This window comes from Cryptotermes secundus, unplaced genomic scaffold (genome assembly GCF_002891405.2).
Source record: "Cryptotermes secundus unplaced genomic scaffold, Csec_1.0 scaffold586, whole genome shotgun sequence".
Taxonomy (NCBI): domain Eukaryota; kingdom Metazoa; phylum Arthropoda; class Insecta; order Blattodea; family Kalotermitidae; genus Cryptotermes; species Cryptotermes secundus.
Window position 1 is genome coordinate 33,028 of NW_019725009.1, and position 22,732 is coordinate 55,759.

General features: G+C 38.4%; 1 protein-coding gene across 3 annotated transcripts in view; it reads left to right on the top strand.

The window, feature by feature from the left end:
* LOC111863202 (DNA polymerase alpha catalytic subunit) overlaps window positions 1–22,732 on the top strand; it is a 103,073-nt gene that overhangs the window by 19,208 nt on the left and 61,133 nt on the right. For all 3 annotated transcript variants that reach the window (XM_023849291.2, XM_023849290.2, XM_033750960.1), the window contains exons 6-14: window positions 1,753–1,878; window positions 8,560–8,654; window positions 12,975–13,140; window positions 13,239–13,403; window positions 16,504–16,695; window positions 17,859–18,035; window positions 19,633–19,843; window positions 21,766–22,037; window positions 22,132–22,251. In XM_023849291.2, the coding sequence (XP_023705059.1) occupies window positions 1,753–1,878; window positions 8,560–8,654; window positions 12,975–13,140; window positions 13,239–13,403; window positions 16,504–16,695; window positions 17,859–18,035; window positions 19,633–19,843; window positions 21,766–22,037; window positions 22,132–22,251 (1,524 nt within the window). The remainder of the gene's footprint in view (window positions 1–1,752; window positions 1,879–8,559; window positions 8,655–12,974; window positions 13,141–13,238; window positions 13,404–16,503; window positions 16,696–17,858; window positions 18,036–19,632; window positions 19,844–21,765; window positions 22,038–22,131; window positions 22,252–22,732) is intronic.

The window sequence follows — 22,732 nt, forward strand, 5'->3', positions numbered from 1 at the left end:
TTGAATATATTTTGTATGGTCTTTCTTAGTTTTTTAGAAATATTCCAAAACAAATTTCAGACACAGTGGAGATATACATTGTTTTAAATTTAAAATGCATCAGGCCATAGAAGACCCTTTGTTATGCTTCACAATATATTAGCTTTCCTATGGCATATGAACTCTAGGCCTGTACATAAACCTTATGCCACAGAACTCCTTGTCACCTGCCCACTACTGCTTACTCATAGTATTCACACTTACTCTCCATGGTTCTAAAACTTGTTGAGAGTTGTGTAGTGTAATTGTTTGAGTACTTTTTTAGGGCATCCATTGTCTTTGTTTTAACACTTCGTGGACCGGCGATTTAAATATTTAAATCACCCTGGGGACCGACATTTTTAAACATACTACCCTAACTTTTGCACTGTTCACTTCAAAAATTAATATAAAATATAATTAATTTTTTTAACTAAAATTTTTGGAGAACACTTACCAATGCTCCTAGAAGTGCTTGAGGGTGTGATATTTCTAGAAGCATTCCCCTTTGTGAAGTGGCATTACACAGAACTTGCAAATGTAGACATACTCCTTTTTTTTTTGTGAACTGCAAACACGGCATTGCCTAGAAGGATTCTTCCCCTTGGAATGTTCACTCTTCACAATTTTCATGAGGGTATTTTTCCGCATTTCACTCGAGAGTCGCCCTGGTGGGTCCACATGAGGCCTGTGTGGGGTGGGAGTTGATGGGCCCGGTCGTACTAAGTCTTTATGTGACCCTGATTCTGCCGCCACCATCTGGACTGTAGCCCAGGCCTTTGCCACATTCATCAGAAATGCTTTGTATTTCAATTTTGAATCAGGGTTTAGATTTTTTGCTGTCCCTGCAATGTTACTATGTGCAATGTTATTACCCGCATTATTGTCGGAGCTACTGTCACTTTTACTGTCTGTGGCCACAATTCTTTGTTGTCCCCCCATCACTGTCACTGTCTGAATGACAATCCATTACTACATGTCTCACAAAGCAGGTCAGCTAGGTCATCGGAGGAGAATTTGTCCTTGATCCATTCTCCCCACTAGCTACTGGCTGATACACGGCTTGAAGAAGGCAAAGCATTTTCCTTTATAGTCAGTTAAGTAAACAGTGAGGTCAACTTACTGACTGCTAACTAAACATTCCAGAGTCTTATCACGCATCTGCAGGCGGTTGTGTGCAATGTAGGTGGCGCCAGAGCTATGTATAGTGTGTTGCAACTTATCGTGTTCTAAAAACATATTAATACGCGACCAGTCTGCCACATTTAAAAGCGAAAAATGTATTAATGCGTGCGCCATCCACAAAGTGTTAAAATATAACATACTAGAAATTACTGCATTTCAGAGGCATTCTCTGTTTTTGTCTTCAAATGAAACCTGTTCGAAGGGGAGGAAGATGGGCTGACTCTGTAGAATAGCTTTATCTGATGGACTTCTCTTCATTCTGCTCCTTTTGTGTTTTTCCTGAAGACAGAAATGAACAGTGTCTGAAAAATAATCTATAGAATTTCATATTCTAAAATACGGCCAATGAGCTTTCAAAGAGAATACTCTAACAACAATTCTCTACAATTTGAGGCAATTTACTCCACCTGTAAACTGGGGATGCACCATGCTGTGGTAACAAGGAATCCATTTACCTGCTCTAAGGAAAGGTAGATGAATGTTATGTCTGTAGCACGGTAAATGCTATTGCTGTACTGGAAGTAAAATTTAACTTTATGTCTGTTTCAGAGTGATTCAGATGACATAATTGTAAGTGATGTTCCTTCAAATGGTGATACACAGCCAACATCATCACAGATAATTGATGATTTTGACACCAGTGACATAATTCTTGATCAGGAAGCTTTTAAAGAGGTATAATTGCTTTATTTCTCTGTAATATATGCATGTGTGTTATAGTGTGTATAGAGTATGTTCAGAAGTTCGGTTTTATCACAATGGATCTTTTTAGAAGAATTAGTAACTATAGCGAATGTCAGTCATTAAATTGGCTGGATCATGAGCTTTATGTCCAAGGAATCTGGAATAGATTCTTTGCAGAGACAAGAGATTTTTTCTTCCCCGCAACACCCATATCAACTCTTGGACCAATCCAACCTATCTGTTTGTGTATTATTATGTAGTAGGAACAGTTCATTGCATTTTTTTTTTTAATAATAGAGATTTACAGTGCTTGCATCTTGTACAGGTGCTTTAAGAACATGAACATAGGAGCTTAAAATTTAAGGGTTCTGTATGTAAATGTTTATGCACAGAATGAATGTACTGTGGAAATTATCTCCCAGAGTTTTCATTAGATATAACCCATTTATAAACTGACCACTATCTGTGAACCAACCTTCTAGAAAATGTGTGAGCCTCAACATCTCACAACCCTATGGGCCTCCATGGTCTTTTATAGGGATAGCTTTACGTTTTATTTTTTACAGACGTTATAATAGTATACACTCAACTCCCGATTATCCGGGATAATGGTGGGGATGGAAATCACGATTAATTGAAGACCCGGTTAAGACAAATTTTATTAAAAGTAGTACTCTAATACTGTACCTTCATAATGCTATGGGCCTACCTGTATTTAAATTTATTCAACCTCATTTTTATGTCATCTCTTGGCCTATTTAATACTTTTTTTACATTACACTGAAGTATGAATTAGTTATTTCAATCACAGTGTTCAACAACATCCAACACTTTTTACGAATATTCACACTTAACACTTAAAAAAATTAATATTGTCGTTTGTTTTTTCGCGGCATTTTCCTTTTTACGGATATCTGCACGAAACCTACGTAATATTAGCTTGTCACTTAATAAACTCTTCTCTTCACTCTCAAGATAGTCTAGTAAGGATTCCAAATGATTAAGAGCATCACCTTGTGATACTTTCTTACTAGCAGCACTGTCCACCTCTTCCTCATTCTCACTTTCTTCCCGCTCTTCTGACTGCACCCCCACTTAACTTACGATTTCATCACTGCTTAACATTTCGAAGCCCGGCTCACACGAGTTACTGTTGAATACTTAACACAACACGCTTCCTTTTACACCCTGACATTTTGCTAACACACTTGAAGATCGATACAAAGAGACTAATTGGGGCGGTGTATCTGTCCTTGAAACTTTCCACAAATCCTTGCATTCTTTCACCCCTACCCTAGAACATCGTGTTAGCATAACGGGACCAAAAAATGCTGAGCTCGGTTCACACTAGTGCGAAAATAGTGTTACAACTCACCATGTGAAACAAAAGTGAATGAATATTAAACAACATATAAGCCTCAAAAAAGCCCCGGCTAAGCCGCAAACCGGTTAATCCGCCCCTGCATAATCGAGAGTTGAGTGTATTAGACAAATGTGTTGGGTTTCATTTTTTAACGCATCAGATATGAAAGAAGTCTGAACTCATGGGTGGATTTAGGGGGTGTACTGTACCAGTCCTTACAGCAAGACTATGGTGGATGAATTATGTGTCCCATTTCTGAGTCAGCCCTTTAGCAGTCCTGGACATCAGAAAAAACAGTACTTTGCTTGACGTCATGGAGTCCCAGGTAACAAACTTAGCTAGAATCTCACAGTCACATAGGACATGTGAGACTGTTTTGTCTTTCTTATGGCATCATTCACAAGTGGGACTATTGTCTAGTCCCAGCCTGTAGAAGTGCCCTTTTAAGTGACTGCCTGTGAATATTTTGCATATGTGGTAGTATTTATAACTTTGAGTTCTCTTATATGCTGAGGTTGACTCGTATTTAGTGTGTACTATGTAAGTTCTTACAGTTTGAGCTATGTAAAAATGTTTGACTCCATAATATGGGGGTTTCACTCACTCAAGGAGCTGGGCCTTCTTGAGAAGCCGCCAATTGTGCAGCTACTCAAGAGCTTCCCAGCATCTTATGGAACCTGAAGGTTAATTTTCATGTTCACAAAAGCCCTTCCCTGATCCCTGTTCTGAGCCAGATCAATCCAATCGCTACCAATCCATCCTATTTGAGATCCATTTTAAAATTGTCCATCCACTTATGACTTGGTCTTCCCAGCAGTCTCTTTCCATCTGGCGCCCCATCAATATCCTATATGCATTCCTCTTCTCTCTTCTCCCCCATTCATGCTTCATGCCCTGCCCACCTCATCCTTCTTAACTTGATCATTCTATATATATTTATTTTTCCATCACGACACAACAGCTAAGGAGTATCAAGGTCAATACCCAGCTATGCCTCACTACATGTTTTCGCCATTAACGGTCATCATCAGGTGAATACAAAAACATACATATACTATTGAACTGTGGTAAAATTAGATACAATGACAAAAATAAATAATTCTTTTCTGTAAAAATACAACGGTCATTTATATATAGAACTGAAGGTTATAATATAAAACAAGATTAAAATTTATGTTTTATAACATCTGATCAGTCATATGTTTACTTTATACTTTCCGGGGACAGAATAAAAATAAGATGGTATTGGAGGCCCATGACGTTGCAAGTTAATTAATCTGAAAATATATAAAAAAAGGACTATTATTAAATATTTATTTGAATATTTAAATTGAAACTGTATTATATAAAATATATGTACTTACAGAGTAGAGGTGCCTCATCATATGAAAGAAAATGTCCATACTGTATGAGGAGTAATTTTACCACAGTTCAGTAGTATATGTTTGTTGATTTGTATTAACCTGATGATGGCTGTTAATGACCAAAACATTTAGTGAGGCATAGCTGGGTACTGACCTTGATACTCCTTAGTTGTTGTGTTGTGACGTAAAAATAAAGTTATATATTGTAACACAACAGGATGCATGAAATGAAGATTGATCATTCTAATTATACGTGGTGCAATCCAAAAGTTCCCGAAATATATTAATAAAAACTATTACATCTTACCTAGATCTTATTCTGCACCATCACCTACAAAGTAGTCCCGTTGGGAGCACATGCACCAATCCCAGCGTTTCTGCCACTTTTCAAATGCATCCTGGAAGTCTTTCTATGTTAGGGTGTTTAGTACCGTCTGCGTTTCCGCTTGAATTTCCTCAACTGTATCAGATCTTCGCCCCTTCAACTTGATTTTCATCTTGGGGAAGAGAAAGAAGTTGCATGGAGCTAAGCCTGGCGAGTACGGTGGGTGGGGAACAACTGCCATCTTGTTTTTAGCCAAATATTCCTGCACAATATAAGCCGTATGCGGTCATGCGTTGTCATGGTGGAGTACCCAGTCGTTCGTGCGCCACTTCCCTGGACATTTTCTCCTCATGTTCTCCCTCAAATGCCTTAGAACATCGTGATAGAACTCTTTATTGACAGTCTGACCAGGAGGGATGAACTCCTTATGAACAATCCCGTCAATATAAAAAAAAACAGATCAACATGGACTTAATGTTGCTCTTGACTTGTCGAGCTTTTTTTGGCCAAGGTGAAGAAGGGCTCTTCCATTGCGACGATTGCTGCTTGCTTTCAGGATCGTAGCCATAAACCCAACTTTCGTCACCAGTGACAACCTTCGAAAGAAAGTTTGGATCCTCTTGAAGCTGTTGCTGAAGTTCCCTGCAGATTTCCAAGAGATGCTGCTTCTGTTCATTTTGCAGCAGTTGTGGCACAAACTTTGCCGCAATCCTCCTCATGTTCAGTTCCTCTGACAAAATTCGTTGACATGTACCATAACTTAGTCCCAAGGTGTTATAGAGGTCTTGGATGGTCAGTCTACGATCTTGCAGAATCAGATCCCTAACTTTTGCAACATTTTCTGGCGTTTTGCCCGTTGACGGCCATCCCGAACGATCGTCATCATCAGTCAATGTTCAGCCATTTTTAAAACGCTTATACCAGTTGTAAGTTTGTGTCTGGCCTAAATTGTTTTCACCAAAAGGTTGCTTTAACATTTGGTTCGTTTCTGCAGCGGTTTTCCCAAGTTTGAAAGAAAACTTTATACAGACACGCTGCTCTCTCAGGTCAGCCATCGCAAAACTGCAAACTCACGGAAACACAATAATGGAAATACGTTCACCAAAAATAAACCCAGCCACTCACCTCGACGCCGCTTGCCACACTGATTCAAGAAGGATGTGTGAGGAGACACCTAGCGGTATTTCGATGTACTCATAACCATTCACGCGCAAAATTCAAATTTCAGAAACTTTTGGATTGTCCCACGTACTTGGAGAAGAGTACAAGTTATGAAGCTCCCTACTGTGCAATTTTCACCAACCGCCTGTCACTCCATATCTCTGTGGTCCAAATATTCTCCTCAGCACCCAGTTCTGAAACACCCTCAGACTATCTTCCTCACTTAATGTCAGAGACCAAGTTTCTCACCCATACATAACCACAGGCAAAATTATACAGGGTGATTCACAAAGTTCTACCCCCACTTAAGGAGGGCATTCCTGAGGTAATTTGGAACAAAAAATGTTAGTATACTAACGGTATCCAACTCATAATTAAAGAGATACAGTAATTTGAAAACTGGCCAAAAATCTTGTTTTCTTCGAATTTCAGTCAAAACAAATTAGAAATACAATACAAACACTTTTTAATCGTTAATGTTTTAGGAAAGAAGCATTCTAAAACCAATTTTTTTTCTTTCAATTTCTTAATTTTGCTTTCTGCAACATTTTTCATCGATATTATGTTACAAAATTACATCATTTTCAGCATCCCATTCTGTAAACATACCAATGGTTGCATATCACACCCTTCTATCAATCTGTTTCCTTTAAACTGTAAAGCTTTAAACGATGACTGGATTTACATAAGATTTTCAAAAATTTCTCCCTGAACGTCAACACAACGCGTCGCAAGCGTATGAACCACGCTCATAGCATTTCGCAGTTCCACTTGTTTTTTCCTTATTGTCATCGCCACATCCAGTATACGTTCAAGCAACGCTTTCTGTGTTTGTGCGTTTACCTGGTACACAATGTCCTTCATCCAGCCCCAAATGCAATGAAATGAACAGCCCGATTAGCTGATCATACAGAACACCACAACACACATTGATACTGAATCGGTGTTGAAAATTCGATTCTGTCGTGGCATGGGGCTTATTGTCTGCCCAAACATTTAAGTTGTGACTGTTGTTGACCCCGTCACGTGTAAATTGTCCCTCATCACGCAACATTATCAAGCGGCACAACTGCCGATTTCCATTTATCCAGTTACAGAACTGCAGATGAAGAGCACGGTCTCCTGGTTGTAGGTGTTGTACTTGCTGTAAATGATAAGGATGAACCCATTATCATGAAGAGTCCTCCACGCCATGGACTGAGAAACACCAAACTGCTGAGCTAGACATCTTATACTGGCATGAGGAATGCGCTCTACAGCATCGAGAATGGTTTATTCTTCGCACAATTCATGTTAAGGATTTCGTTCGTATTGTATACGAACGCTGGAGAGAGAACCAGTTTGTCTTAATGTGCTGAATGTACTGCTAATGGATTTAGGATTCGGAATCCTGTGAATAGGATAACGCCGGTGATATTCGGCAGCAGCGGCTCTCGCATTTCCATCACATACACCCAAAACAAACACCATATCAGTGTATTCCTCAGTGGAAAATGTGTACGGTCTCTTAACTTCACAAAGTCACCAACCCAACATCCTCTTCGCTACTGGATCACTTTGCCTAGGATTGCGCAACATTCCAGCCGGTCAGCTTATCTGCTGACACAGCTGACCAGAACGCAAGGTCGCCCAGGGGGGAAGCATAGCGCTGCATTCACATTGATGCGTTTCGAGAATCTATTGTTACTCCGTAACTATTGAAAATCGACGAAAAGTTTGCAGGAATATGTACCATAAGCCGGGGTAAAACTTCGTGAATCACCTTGTAGTTTTGTATATTTTTTTTTATGTTTTTGGACAGCAGACAAGAAGACAAAAGGTTCTGGACTGAATGGTAGCAAGCATTGCCCACGTTCAAAATCCTCTTAATTTCCTTCTGAATCAGGTTTTGATTTGTTATCATCATTTCCAAATATTTGAATTGTGCCACATTTTCAAAACAAACTCATATCCATTTTCTTTTGCCTAGGTCGTTTATCCACAGAATCCGTCCAGGTCTGAGGGTTCTTGAACATTTTGTAACAAGCTTATTTTTTAAGGTGAGGAGTTGTTAGCCTCATGCCCCAACCCCCAAGCTGGAGGACTACCCCTTGTTGGTTGTCCATGACTGCTTATTCAGTATATTTACAGCTTCCCCCCATATCTGGAGCGCGTCTCCTCCACCCGCAACCTGAGGACACACTGTGTCATGGTGACAAGAGACCCTCTGAAAAATGGAATACTGGGGTTTGCTTGTGAAATTTGTAGTTGCTCATTGGGTCATGAAATTCTTTTCTATTATGGATCCTAAAACTCGAACCAATGATGGGTCTAATCCAAGGGCAGCTTGGTCTTATTCATATCACAGTGTGTTTCTTCATGCTCCTTTTCGTTGGATTGTTGAATCAATGATTTTATACATATCTTGTTTCAAACAAGTGTTGTGTATCATATCCTTCTCATCCTTGATAATATTACAGATGGAATTGGAGTATAAGCAAGCTGATGGTCTGAAGGAGAATTTACACAGTGGAAAGGTACAGGAGCCATCATTGGACACCCTTTCCATTAATGGGTAACTACCATTTTGTAGTTTTATTTTCATTTTTATATATACCCATCATTATTATAGAGAAATGTAAGGTTTTCTTTGATAAATAGGGATAGCAATTTAGAAAATGGACTTTTCAGGGTGCATCCAATTTTACATTATATTCTTTGGATGTAATGAAAGTCCTGATTATCATCCAGCTTGAAGTGACTGTTGTCATGCACCATGCATTGGGAATGTGGGTCAGTACTCGCCCCCACAGTCATAGATCAGAAGGAAAGAGACCACTGGGAAGACCAAGGCGTAGGTGACTGGACAATATCAAAATGGATCTTAGAGAGATAGGATGGGATGGTATGGATTAGATTGATCTGGCCCAGGATATGGACCAGTAGAGGGCTCTTGTGAACATGGTAATGAACCTTCAGGTTTCATAAAATGCTGGGAAATTCTCATTTCGTTTCATTTAATTTCATTTATTCACCTTCCATAAATCCTGTCGAGAGTACATTCTCATGTGGATGCGGAGATCGTCCTAGTTACCGTCACAACTAAGGATTACAGTTGTCATCCAGTAGCCTACACATTTGTATAAAATACTGATAAACATATACAATATAATAAATAAGTTAATTTTAGTAGTAAAAGTAATGGCAAACCTTATACAATTTGTACAGTTTTATACAAGTCTATTAATTAAAAATTCAATAGTTAAAACACAATGTCATTAATGAGTTTTGTATAACATACATTAATAGTATAATAAATTGAAATAAAGACTGGTATACAGTGATATAAAGATTGTGTATGTCTAAAATAAGCAACTAAAAACCAGAACACAGACTGACAATCTTGTCTTCTTTCAATTATAAAGCAAGACAATTACTCTCATCTTAAAAAGATTTATAACCAAAGTATTCCTGTAAAGAATAAAAAGAATGTAATTGTAAAAATTGTTTCAATTTTACCTCAAAACTCTTAGTGTCACTCGATGTATCCTTAATATGTTGTGGTAGATTATTATAGACCTTTGTTCCTAAACCGTAAACTCCCTTTTGGTATTTACTCAAATTTACAAGAGGCTGATGGAGATTATTTTGCTGTCTGGTATTTATTCTGTGAATCTCTGAATTTACTATGAATTTGTTTCTGTTTTTTATCACAAAGAGCATAAGAGATAGTATGTACTGAGATGCCAGAGGTAAGATTTCTAATTCTCTAAATAAGTTCCTGCACGAATCCCTCCTTCTGTGTCCCAACATAATTCTAATTATATTCTTTTGCATTCAAAAAGTTTTTATACTTTGGGGTGAGTTACCCCAAAAGGGTAAACCATAATTTATAATAGAATTAAAATAAGAGTGAAACCATTTTTAAGATATTTATGGACGTGTATGGCTTAAGTGGTCTTATTATGTAGCAGACTGCACTTAGTTTAGAACTAATTCTTGAGTAGCTGCATAATTGGTGGCTCCTCAAGAAGGGCTCAGCTCCATGAGTAATTAAGTAAGTAAGTAAGAGATCTTCATTAATCAGAGTTAATTCTGTGTCAGTACCCTAGGTCACCTGTCTGTTGAAGCAAAAGGTGAAGCAATGAATTAACATAAATGCGATTTAAGGTTCTCATGGCAGTCTGTAGTCCTCTGAAATATGACACTGTGTAGTGTGGTAGGTGGTTGCCACTGTTCTGTAGGGGCCTGCTGCCTTTACTTGCTACGTATAAGAAGTGAAATCTTTTGTTTAATAAAGGACAAGGTGCAGAGCAACTTGGCTCACTTAATTTGTGGAGTATGAGAATTTAGGTTCTCATATAGCTGAACGCTAAGATTGTAGTCTTCTTGGATGTGACTCTCTATAGTGTAGTAGATGGTTATCAACATTTCAGATAATTGTATTGCTGACTCCATCTTCAGGGTAAAAGATGGAGCTAGAATGTTCATCCAAAATGTCGGAACTATGTGCCAGACTGTGGTGTCACATCTCAAAAGACTACAGTCATAATGTAATAAATTTGTGAGCTATTTTCTGAAACAAATTGCAAATATATAATTGGCCATTAGTCAATGTGTTATGGATATCCCTGGTGAGTACAGGCTGAGACAGTCATTTCATCTGCAGTATGTGGTCCCTCAGTTACACTTTTAAAACAATTTTTTTTACATTTTATGGCTAGTGACATTGTGCATACTCTGTTGTGTGTTGAAAAGGTGTAAATAACAGGGTGTTTGTTTGACAGTGCATCCACTTGTAGATAATTGTCAGTGCTGTAGTAGCAAAGTGTGCTGTCAAGGTGTTGAACTTAACAAAAAACAAACTCCATGTCCTGTAGTCCACAAGCAATGTATATCAACCGAGTGACCACCTCATGTCAACAAAATGAGTGCCAACTTTTGCGAATAGAGGCTGTCACGTGATTAGCACAACGGATCCCCACGGCCGTTATTCTCGGTTTTCTAGGCATATCTGACAGGATATTCCTGTCACATGGGAAGTTATTTACCTACCTACCACTTGGCGCTACAGTCCTGGGCGAACCTTGGTCTCCTCTACAACCAATCTCCACAACCAATGCGTGCTGCCACAGGAATGGACCCACGCATGATGACCCGAGGCTGGTTGTTAGGTTTCTGAACAAAATTCTTTTTACAGGATGAGGTTGTTAGCCTTATGCCCAGCCCCCAACATAGAGTACCAGTGTATCTCTCTTAGTCTGGACTCTACCCTTTGACCCTTTGACTTTTCCAGCATGGGCGATCCTACTGGTGGTTAAACTACCACCAGAATAGCTCTCCAGGTGAGAGTCACAAAACCCCACCACCATGACAAGATGGAGACACCTGTGGGGGGAGGGATTATAATTTTTTATTTATTTAACCCTTACACTGCTCCGATCGACATATGTCGATCTCTGAAAAACATGGCATCCTTGCTGTGATCGTCAAAACCCGTTTTGTGACTTTAGAGTTTCAAGAGCCAGGTTTCTTTGCACCAATCTGAAGGGAACTTGGCGGGTGTATAGAGTCATTGGGAACGTAATGAAGCATTCATTTCAATGGCTGCATTCTTCTGGCCTCTAGCTTAAGAAATGTAAAATGTTGCATCTGCACAGCGAGGCACTTGCTCTGTGGTCATGTGATGCGGGTATTTCACAGGGCTAGTAAAAATGGCTTTGTACAGTGCGCGGTGCTGTCTATAATAGTTTTAAATAAAGTTGTGGACTTTGGTCAACATGTGACATAATGATAAGACTAGGATAGTGAATTATGTACTTTTTTGGCCATCTTGGGCAACCCTGATTTAAATGGACTTTTCTCCTGGGAAAAATATTGAATAATTCATCATTTTTGCAACTTCTGATGCCTGTTCCATGTCTGAGGTAGGATTAGTTACATTTTATCACAGATTTTCATACTTTGCACTTAAATTATTTATAAAAGATTTATTCAAAAATAATTCAGCACAGAAGGTACTGAGAGGTACTTAACATACTAGCAGTGAAAGGGTTAATGATGCTGACAGTGTCAAATGATAGGTTGATAAGTGAATAATGACTTGGAAAATATGTGGGAGTGACCATGGCCTAATCAGAGACAGTATTTAGGTGTTTGCCTGGAGATACTGGAAAAGATCACACAAAAGACTATTCATGATAGTGTCCTCAGTAAAATTCAATCCAGGGACCTCCCGAATACAAGTTAGAAGCATTTTTAAAGTTTAGAAAATACAGCAGAACTCAGATATGATGCACCTCACTGTACCGCGAATTCAGATATCCTGCAGGTCTCATCATGTCTCCCAAAATGATGACATTTATTTTCTTTGTAAACAATATTATTTCAAATTTTATTGTGATTTTTATATAAGCAACTTTGTTCAAATGACTGCATCTAGTTGGTCGCTCTGAGTGGGTTATATGACCTTGAACATGATGGGTGAATTGCCAATGCTTCTCTACATGAGCTATGGAAAAGTCCTCCAGTGTTGGTATCAGCTGTTATACCAAAAGAAAATATGGGGCTATTTTAAAAACACTGATTACATAAGGCATGCATTTAAACCTAAATATATTATTTATTATTGTACTTTGATATTAAATTTGTTATAAGCAAAAACTTTCGTGTAAAAAACGATTTCTTGCTAAATTTCCTGAAATATTACAGATTGCTGATAAAGCTGGTCTTCATTCTGTCTCCTGATACCTACATAATAATAATAGTTTTCCTTTATTAAAAATAGGCAGATTCCCACTTAGAATCTAAGTGGAATTCTGTATAGAGGAATGTGTTTTCTGCAGAAATATCCAGCAGTCAGATTCTTAATATAGGAATATCCATTTTTGTTTAGCTGCATGAAACAAACACCAGTAGCAGAAGAGAGGTTGCCAGCTGTGTGGGACACTATGGTAACTGCAGCTGTCTTTGGCAACAGCAGCAGCAGTACTAACAGTACAACAGACATTAAAGTTGATCTAACACAGTTGCCGCTTGTTACTACAGAGTCTGGTGAGAAGGTAAATAATGCCACTTTAACACATTATTTTGTGAACATGTTTAGTTTCAGTAATTATCACTTAAATATTGATACTAATCTTGTGATTGTGGTTTACAGGTGCTAAGAATCTTTTGGTGGGATGCATATGAAGACTGGGTCAAGCAGCCGGGTGTTGTATATCTGTTTGGAAAAGTATGGATTGAGTCAGCAAAGACTCATATCAGCTGTTGTGTTACCGTGAAGAATATTGAGAGAAGAATTTACATTTTGCCACGTGAAAAGGTGAGAGTTGGGCTCTTAAATGTGGTAGTAGAACTCAGAGTTTGAATACAGCTAATATCAAAACCTGCCCTTGGATACTTTTGTGAGTTCTATCCTGATAACTGATTTCATGAGATATTTCAGTATTGTCCTCCCATCTGATTACTTTTTGCTTTGTAGCAACTTCTGACAATAGTTTCTTCAGCTTCTTTGCTGTTGCCAGCTGGCTACCATCTCACAACTAAATCATGGCTGCAACTTACTTGCCTCATTCATCCTCTCTATATAGCCTTATCATGGACAGCACAGAAAACATTGTTTCCAACAATTCTGGTATTGGTGTGTGTGTATTCATTTCTGTGGACATGTGTTTATTGTGCTGTTGCTTAGCAAAGACTTGATCTTCATTTTCCACTATTCTGGCTTTTCAGTCATGTCACAATATCATCCCTGGTTGAATTCAGCCATCACAAAACATCCACCCAATGTTGGTGTATGGCAGTACTTCCCTTTAAATGATTTCAATTTATTTTCTAATTTGTCGACTACTTGATGAGACTGAAGCTGGATCACTGAACCAGATTTCCTCTCTCTCTTCAGCCAAGATATTCACAGCCATATCAGAAAATCATCAGAAGCTTTTGTCATGCCATCTTAACCACCTGTGGTGTCTTAATTTGCTATTTGCCGTGGGTCCTTACATAGTAACTGTAGAAGAAGCCTGATGAAAGCACCTTTGGTCCAGTGGTCTCTCACAGCTCAGATGTGTACAAAATTCTTAGTTATTGCCAAGAAAATTTAACATTTAAAAGACTTTCGGGTTTCTTGGTGCCTGAGCCTCAAAGTAGAATTCAGCTACAATATTATTCTTCTGTTGTTTGCTCTTAACACATGCAGATGATGTTGGCATTTACAAACACACACACACTCAGCTGAATTTGATATCTTAAGGAATCTCTCAAGAGGTGTGACCAAGTGGGTTGCTGTAACAGAGAGTTCTTGACTTTTAAATCAGAAGTGTTTGGCTCAAATATTGTCTGAGGCTCTGGCTATTTTCAGTAAGGTTCTTTATGGTTTTACTCAGTCCCTTCAAGCTAATGCTGTTGATAGGCCCCGTCAACTTCTAAATCCTTCTAAATTCAGGATTCGTGTTTCATGCTACTGTTCAGTGCTATCAGAAAATTTCTGGAGTGTTATTGTTTTAACTGCCTTGGGGAAAGAAGATGAGAAGGGAGGCCAAGGTTACACTTCCGAAACCTATTGCATCAGTCTGCCATGTGACACTGCACTGTGCACATGCATTGTTTTTACACGAGTGCTTTTTCCACTTTGTGTTTCATTTTGTCTGTGAGGGATGGCAATATCGAGCAATGTGTCTGCATCAGATTTTGGATGAAGCTCAGTAAATTGGCTACCAAACCCGTTGAAATGCTTTGTGAAGCTTTTGGAGAACATTCTTTAAATCAGACAATGGTTTTTGAATGGCATTCATGTTCCAAGGATGGTTGAGTGTCAGTTGAAGGTGGTGAACGTTCAGGGTGACCAAACACCAGGAAAATGATGGAAAATGTTGAAAGAATTAGAGAACTCATCAACGAAGACCGTCGCTGAACAATGCATGAGCTTGCAGACACCATTAGCATCAGTTATGGAGTTTATCAGAGGTCTTAACAGAAAATTTGAACATGCACCACATTTCTCCTTCATCACAACAATGGGCCTGCCCACACAACCCTGAAAACCACAGAGTTAGTGACTAGCAACAACATGGTTATTATTTCCCATTCTCCCTGCTCACAGACTTAGACCCCCTGTGATTTTGCTTTGTTTCTCAAATTGAAAATGGAACTGAAGTGATGACGTTTTAAAAACAGTATCTGACAGTGAGGGACAGGATTACAGCCTCTAATATAAGATACCATCAAGTTTGATAGGTGGATACCAATGGCTTTGAGGAACCTACTGCCTCCAACTTCAAGTTAGGAGATGGAAGCAGGTGGTTCCTCTTAAACATTCATATCCATCTACAAAAATACACAATGGTGCATCTCAGAAGATTGGATTCTTGACATTCCCCATGATAAAACCTCATGTTCTACACAGTGAGGAAGTTCCACAATTTGCACTCTTTGTATAATGTTGCAGTGAATACACTGTGAAGGATGCAATGGATGGGACATGCAATGCACAGAAGAATCAAGAAATGCATATAAAATGGAGATGTACAAGTCTTGAAATTTTAGATTGAATAAAGAATATCTTCCCCTGCTTGCCACCTGCTTTCACTCTGGTTTCTTCTGTTATGTTCTTCCAACACATTGGTTGACTTTCAACAGACTACATAGTATTATGTCCCAGAAGATAGAAGTCTTCATAACCACTACTGTGAGAACCTGAAATCCTACAAAAAATCTTGATTTTAACCCAGTTTTTCAGTCTCAAACTCTGAGAATTTTAAGGCTGCTTGTTTTGTCCAGAACCTGATTGCTCAGAACTGTGGTAGTTGGCAATTCTAGTACAAATCAGCTTTTTAGCAGAATCTGTCTCACTCTCTTCCCCAGCTTTCAGCCTATGGTGAAAAAGAACATTGTCCTAGGATTAAATATTTAATTACAAATGATTTGTGAAAGTGTTTCTGATATAAAAAGGGATAAATAGTACACTTTGGTTCGTTGTCAACGTGCGTAGTGTTATATAGATTGTGACTCCAATGAAAAAGGTTGTTCTGATAAAGAAAATTCTCATTCTTGCCTCAGTTCTCAATTGGGGGGGAATTGTAACCTTGAACCGAAAAGGCTGCTCTCTCACCTGCCTAATGCAAAATGCTGATAGATAGATTTCAAGGGAATAGAGTTTCGGAAAAATGAGGTGCAGATAGGAAAATGTGAACCAGGGTTTGCTGATACAGTATATGGCCCAGTGCTGGGCACTTATGATTATGATGGTAAATAAACCAGTTGAATAATTATCAACTGCTCAGGGAAGTACCCTGCACCACAGAGTGAGTGAGTGAGTCACTTACTTAAGAATATATTTATCATGTTGATGACAGTTTATTTTCCTGTAACATATGGTAATAAAAGTTTGCTCCACAGTGATTTTATGTTAATTTTACATTTAGCATTACAACATGCATACCAAGACGTCATTGGATGAGGATGTGACCATGTTGGATGTGTACAAAGAATTCAATGAGAGAATAGCAGAACGCTACAAGATTTTGCAATATAAATCACGCAAAGTTGAGCGACATTATGCTTTCAGCATCCCTGATGTCCCAATGAAATCTGAGTATTTGGAGGTTATGTACCCAGTGAGTATGCTGAAACATTACAAGTCAAGAGCTACAGTTCAGTGGGCAAAGATTTAATTAGTGATATGTGAACACATCTCTGGACTCGAACTGAAACCAAACTTGACTATTTTACTTGTATTTTTCCACTGAACCTCAGAAATTACACTGTTACTGTGTGTTATTGTCACACTGTTTATCGAGAAAGTCTTCCCAGTCTGCATTTGAAATATTTTTTCAGATGCAGCTCCTGTAGATTACTGGTCTCCTGGGATGTAAAGTCATGTAGACTAGCAGGCTACACAGCATCACATCCCAGGAGACATTATTGTTCTTACTCAGAGCTGTGTTTACACAGTTTCACAGAGCTCATGTAGTTTACAATATGGCAGACAATAAATATGTACAGAATTTTACTGTAGAAATGTCTTGGAGAGCCATTGCTGTAAAGGCTGGGAAGGATGTGAAGCGTAATATTAAAATGGATCTTAAAGAGGTAGGTTGTATGTGGATTGGTTTCATCTAGCCCAGGATTGTGTGTAACAGATTGATTTAGTGATGTTATTGTGGCATAGAGACCTGTTGCTAAGCAGTGACTCTAAACAGAGACCATTTCTGGACAATGGCTCGGTAAACATTCCCATTGCTAGGCAGCAGATTCTTAATAATGCAGCAGTAGAAGAGCTGTGTTTTCTGTGTGATCTGTGCTGAAATGTTATAAGCAAGGGACAAAGTTACTTTATAGTTCAGTTCCTTTGTTAAAATCCATTGCCCAGAAATGGCTAGTGGAGGCTGTAGCAGACTGAGGACACTAGTCTATATGTGTCAGTGATTTGTAAAGTGTAGTCACAAGTCATGAGTGTATAAGCAGTCAATAAATCAAGTCACAAATTCAAACCCTATCTATAATCACTCAAAATTGTGACATAATGCTTTGGTTCTGTTACAAGTTGTGTATGCATTAAAAATGCTCTCATACATATTTTCACATTGATACTTAGAGCGTTGTAGTTCTGGTAGTAATCCTTGATGACAAGGCTTGGTATTTGAAACATGTTAGATTTTCAAAATGATGTCTAGTCAGTAAACATGTCACAGTATGGTTTTCATTTTGTATTTGATTGTTATTGAATTAAACTATTAACCAATTGTGCAGTTTATCAAAGTAGTATGTCTTACCATAGGCCAGCCAGCCAGCAGTGCCATCTGACCTGCAAGGTGAGACATTTAGCCATGTGTTTGGTACAAACAGAAGTGCTCTGGAGCAGCTGCTGTTGGACCGCAGGATGAAAGGTCCTTGTTGGCTTGACCTGAAATGTGTTCAGCCTGTCAGCAATCCTGTTAGCTGGTGCAAAGTTGAGGTATGTTTTGGGTGGGAATCAGCTGATTCCAATTCATAGTGGTGCGGTGGAAGGAATAAAGAACAAGTGTCAACATCAAGATTACTGGATTTTTGCACTTGTTCATTGTCCAGTATCCTGAAAATGTAACATTTCAGAAACAGACGAAGTTTCCAAGATGTTATAATTGTTTAGAATGCTGGAAATGGGCTAAATCCCAAAACCCAGTAATTCAAAGTGTTTCGCTCCATGACCAGCCCTTTAGAATCTAATTATAAACCTGTTCATTATAATGTAATATAATTATAGTAAATAGGATAGTATGCCGGTCATGGTAGCCGAGCGGTCTAAGGCATGCACTGTCTTCGCTCGCTCGGAAGCCGATATCGTGGGTTCGAATCCCACTCAGGGCATGGATGTTTGTGTGCGTTTTTCTGTGTTTGTCTACAGGTAGAGGCCTTGCGACGAGCTGATCACTTGCCCAAGGAGTCCTACCATATGTGTAAGATCTAGAAAAACCGAAGTGAACGGAGAAGTTCATGGAGGTAGGCCTAGGCCCACTGGGTCTGTAGTGCCAAGAAAAAAAAAATAGGATAGTATTGTTTCCATGTTTAATTGATGTATAAGAATTATAGAAAGCATTTACTCTTAGTGTGGTGCAGTTCATGCTTGCAGAGTATCACACAGTACAATTTTAATACCACATAAACTAATGGAAGTTCTTTTTTAACATGTCACCATATATATTTCACATGTCATGTAACCAGGATTCATCTCTTGTTATATCAGATATTTTGTCACACTCTTTTTATGTTCTTGTAATTCATTACAAAATTTAAGTCTTCCAAGAAATACATCCATATTAAACTTACAGATTCTGTATTGACTGGTTGCAGTATTACTTCACATTACATGTTGGCATTATTGATGGTCCACAGTGGATTGATGTTTACACTGGATTTTATGAAGACTGGTTAATTACCATTTATAATATTTGTGTCTTAGTTAGGGACAGACTAATGCACATACATATTCATTGTGTTTTTGTATTATGTCACTATACAAATTTCATTAAATTTGTGAAGATGTGTCAGTTGTCGTTATACCAGAATATTTTGTATGGTTGTCATGTTGTCTTCCTTGCTTTGAAGACCATGTCTAGTTTCCAAGCATCAGTAACAGTGTAATATTTCAAGACCTGCTTTAGGATACTGATGTTTCTCACACCTCACAGATTTACTTGGATGATGAGACTAACAGTGGAAAGATGTTCTTGCACTGTCGTAGACAAATTGTATTTCTGATTAGCGCAACTTGAGCAGAAATATAAATGTTATGATCTGTAAAAATATATTTTATCTCTGGATGTTCTTCATTACCTGGAGTCATTGATGTATATAATTTTTTATTGTAATTTCTCTTCTAGAGTACAGATTATTTACTGAAGTACCTTGATTCAAGACCCAATCAATCCTGTGTACAAATTGCAAGGGGATAGTTTTATCTCATGTATTTTCTGCTCCCCAGATTATTCACTCCATCAGTTTTTCTTTTGGTAATGGATTATCATAATTTTCAATAAGTCTTACAGTGTTCTTATATCTTTTCTATATTCCAGGCAATGGTGGTGAAACCAGAACATGTGACACTCTGTACTGTGATGCCTTCTCCTGCCCCTCCACCACTTGTGGTGGCAACATTGAACATCTGCACAGTGCTCCATCCTTCAAATGGTCAGAACGAGGTAGTCATGGTTGGTTGCCTGGTTCACAATGATTTCCATGTGGACAGGGCACCTCCTCAGCCTCCGTTCCAGCAGCACTTCTGTGGTGAGTGTCATCAGTGTTCCAGTTTCTTTATTATTGGTTGGTTGATTGGTAACCAATGGCGGCATTTGGGATCACTTAACCCATTTTGCTTCTTGCTTCCCAATAGAGAGCACTCAAGTTCTTGCTTTGTTGCATCTAGAAGAAGTTTTCGCTTTTCTTTTGGGGAGCTTTGCCAGGTTTGTCGCTCATTTTGCACTACTCAGGGGACACGTATAACTTAAAGAATGTCATGGATGCGAGCAACTTTGTCTCCCAATTTCTTTATTATAGTGACCATAATTTTCATATAATTGTATTGAATGTATTAAAATGAATGACATAATTTCCCAGTGAGGTCATTTGATTTTTCAGTTGACCTAATCCTTCCAACTGCACTATGGCCCTGGGGTCGACTCAGCCTGTAACAGAAATGAGTACTAGGATCTTCCTGGGGCTAAAGGGCAACTGGTGCATAAGGTGACAACCTCACTGCCATCTGTGATCCGATTACCTAGAAAATGTGGGAGTCTAGATATCTCACAAACTTATCAGCCTCCACAGCCTGTTATGGAGATAGCTTTACCTTAACACTTTTGATTTACAATTTGAATTATTTATTTAGTATTATTGGTGCAAAGTTGAAGTACTACACGATGAAATTAAGAGGGAATTGAATTTGGGAGATGATTGGTATCATACAGTTCGTAGTGTTTTATCTTCAGGACTTCTCTAAAAACAAATAAAAATAAATGGAAATATGTGAAACTATGATTTTACATTTTTTACCATAGTTATATGTTTATAAGTGATACTTTCATTTCCAAAGTATAAGTCTGAAAATAGTGGTATGGCCTACATGCAAATAAGATTATGCTCACTTGTGAGGTGCTGGAAAAAAGATGGCATGCCCTCTTTCACCATTTATGGCTTGAGATAAGTCCTGTTGAGAATACTGTCTGGGATGTGGTGCCATCTAGTCTGTTAAAATGTGTAGATGTTTCCACAGAGTGTACTGCACACAGAAATGTAGATAGTGCATTGCTCCAAAAAATTAGTGAACTTCTACCAGACAACATGGTATCACATCACAGTTACAGTATTTTTCCTAATCACTTTTGTGTAAAATTTGTGTCTCATATACGTTAATAGTTTGTATGATCCTTTGTTCATAAATTTAGTTAGGGAATTGAAAAGTCAGATTTGAAATATATTAACAGAAATGCAAAAAAGTGTAAAAGAAGTTGATTTTCAGCACATCTGTTATGTACATTTACAGTCCTGCTGATCATATGTTAAATCAACTAGATCTGTCTGTATGTATGAGACAATAACTGCTGAAGCAATTTTTACTTGAAGGTAGGAATGTTTTCGGAAAATTGATACATTTGTGTTCATATGTCAGATAATTTTGCCTGTGGTTCTGTATGGTTGTGAAACTTGGTCTCTGACATTAAGGGAGGAACATGGACTGAAGGTGTTTGAGGAAAATATTTGGACCGAAGAGAGATGAAGTGACAGGAGATTGGGGAAAACTGCATAATGAGGAGCTTCATAACTTGTAGTCTTCTCCAAGTATAATTAGAATGATCAAGTCAAGGAGGGTGAGGTGGGCAGGGCATGTAGCACGAATGGGGGAGATGAGGAATGCATTTAGGATATTGGTGGGAAAGCCAGAAGGAAAGAGACCACTGGGAAGACAAGGTGTAGGTGGGTGGACAATATTAAAATGGATCTTAGAGAGATAGTATGGGATGGTATGGATTGGATTGATCTGGCTCAGGATAGGGACCAGTGGAGGGTTCTTGTGAACACAGTAATGAACCTTTGGGTTCCATAAAATGCTGGGAAATTGTTGAGTGGCTGCAGGATTGGCGGCTTCTCAAGGAGGGCTAAGCTCCATGAGTAAGTAAGTAAGTAAATGTCAGATGTGTTGGTTCTTGCAGCTTTCACTCGACCATCAGACATGGCCTGGCCGTTTGACTTCAGTGCTGTATCAGCACATTACTCGTCAACAAAGTTAGAGAAGATGGATACAGAACGTGCACTGCTGGGGTTCTTTCTTGCAAAACTCTTCAAGTTGGACCCTGACCTAATTGTGGGACATGACTTGTATGGCTATGGATTAGAACTGCTCATGCATCGCATGAATGTCAACAAGATCCCACATTGGTCTAGGCTTGGAAGACTGCGCAGAGCTAATATACAGAGTGGGAAGGTACTAGATTTTGTGGGTCAGTCATTTATGAGAGGATAGTACTCAGGTTAATGATGCATTATTTGGAATTTTAATCATCATTTTCTGGTTTCAGGGACGCATGGTTCAGTTGGAGAAGAATGCTATGTGTGGGCGACTGGTTTGTGATGTGAAAATATCTGCCAAGGAACTAATCAGGTCTCGAAGCTATGATTTGGGAACACTTTGTCAGAATGTGAGCATACAAAGTTGAGTCTATTGGAGAAAAGGTTTTATTTTGGGTATTCTGTGAAAGGTAACTTTGCAATCATTCTTGTGTATCCTCCTATCATTTTAACCTCATAAAGACACTAGCAATAATATGTACTTTTAGGGTAAATTTTGCCGAACAGGGAGATGAAAGGTTAATTTTGAAAGTTGGCAAGATTTTGAATTCAATCTGTTTTAAATCAAAGTATATCAAACTTCTGACTTCTACAGATGATTGAAAATTTACAGGTCTGTTACTTCATTGGTTTCATGGAAATTTTAACTGTAATTGTATAGGCGAACTGGAAAGCACATGCAAATTACATTACACTGTTTCATACAAGTCCTTCCAATTGATTAACCCCTTGAAGCATAGTGGTTACTGTATGTACCATTTACTTTAATCTTTAAATACTCTGTATTGTCCACATAGTTCACTTATGGATTTCGTATGATTCTTACAGTAA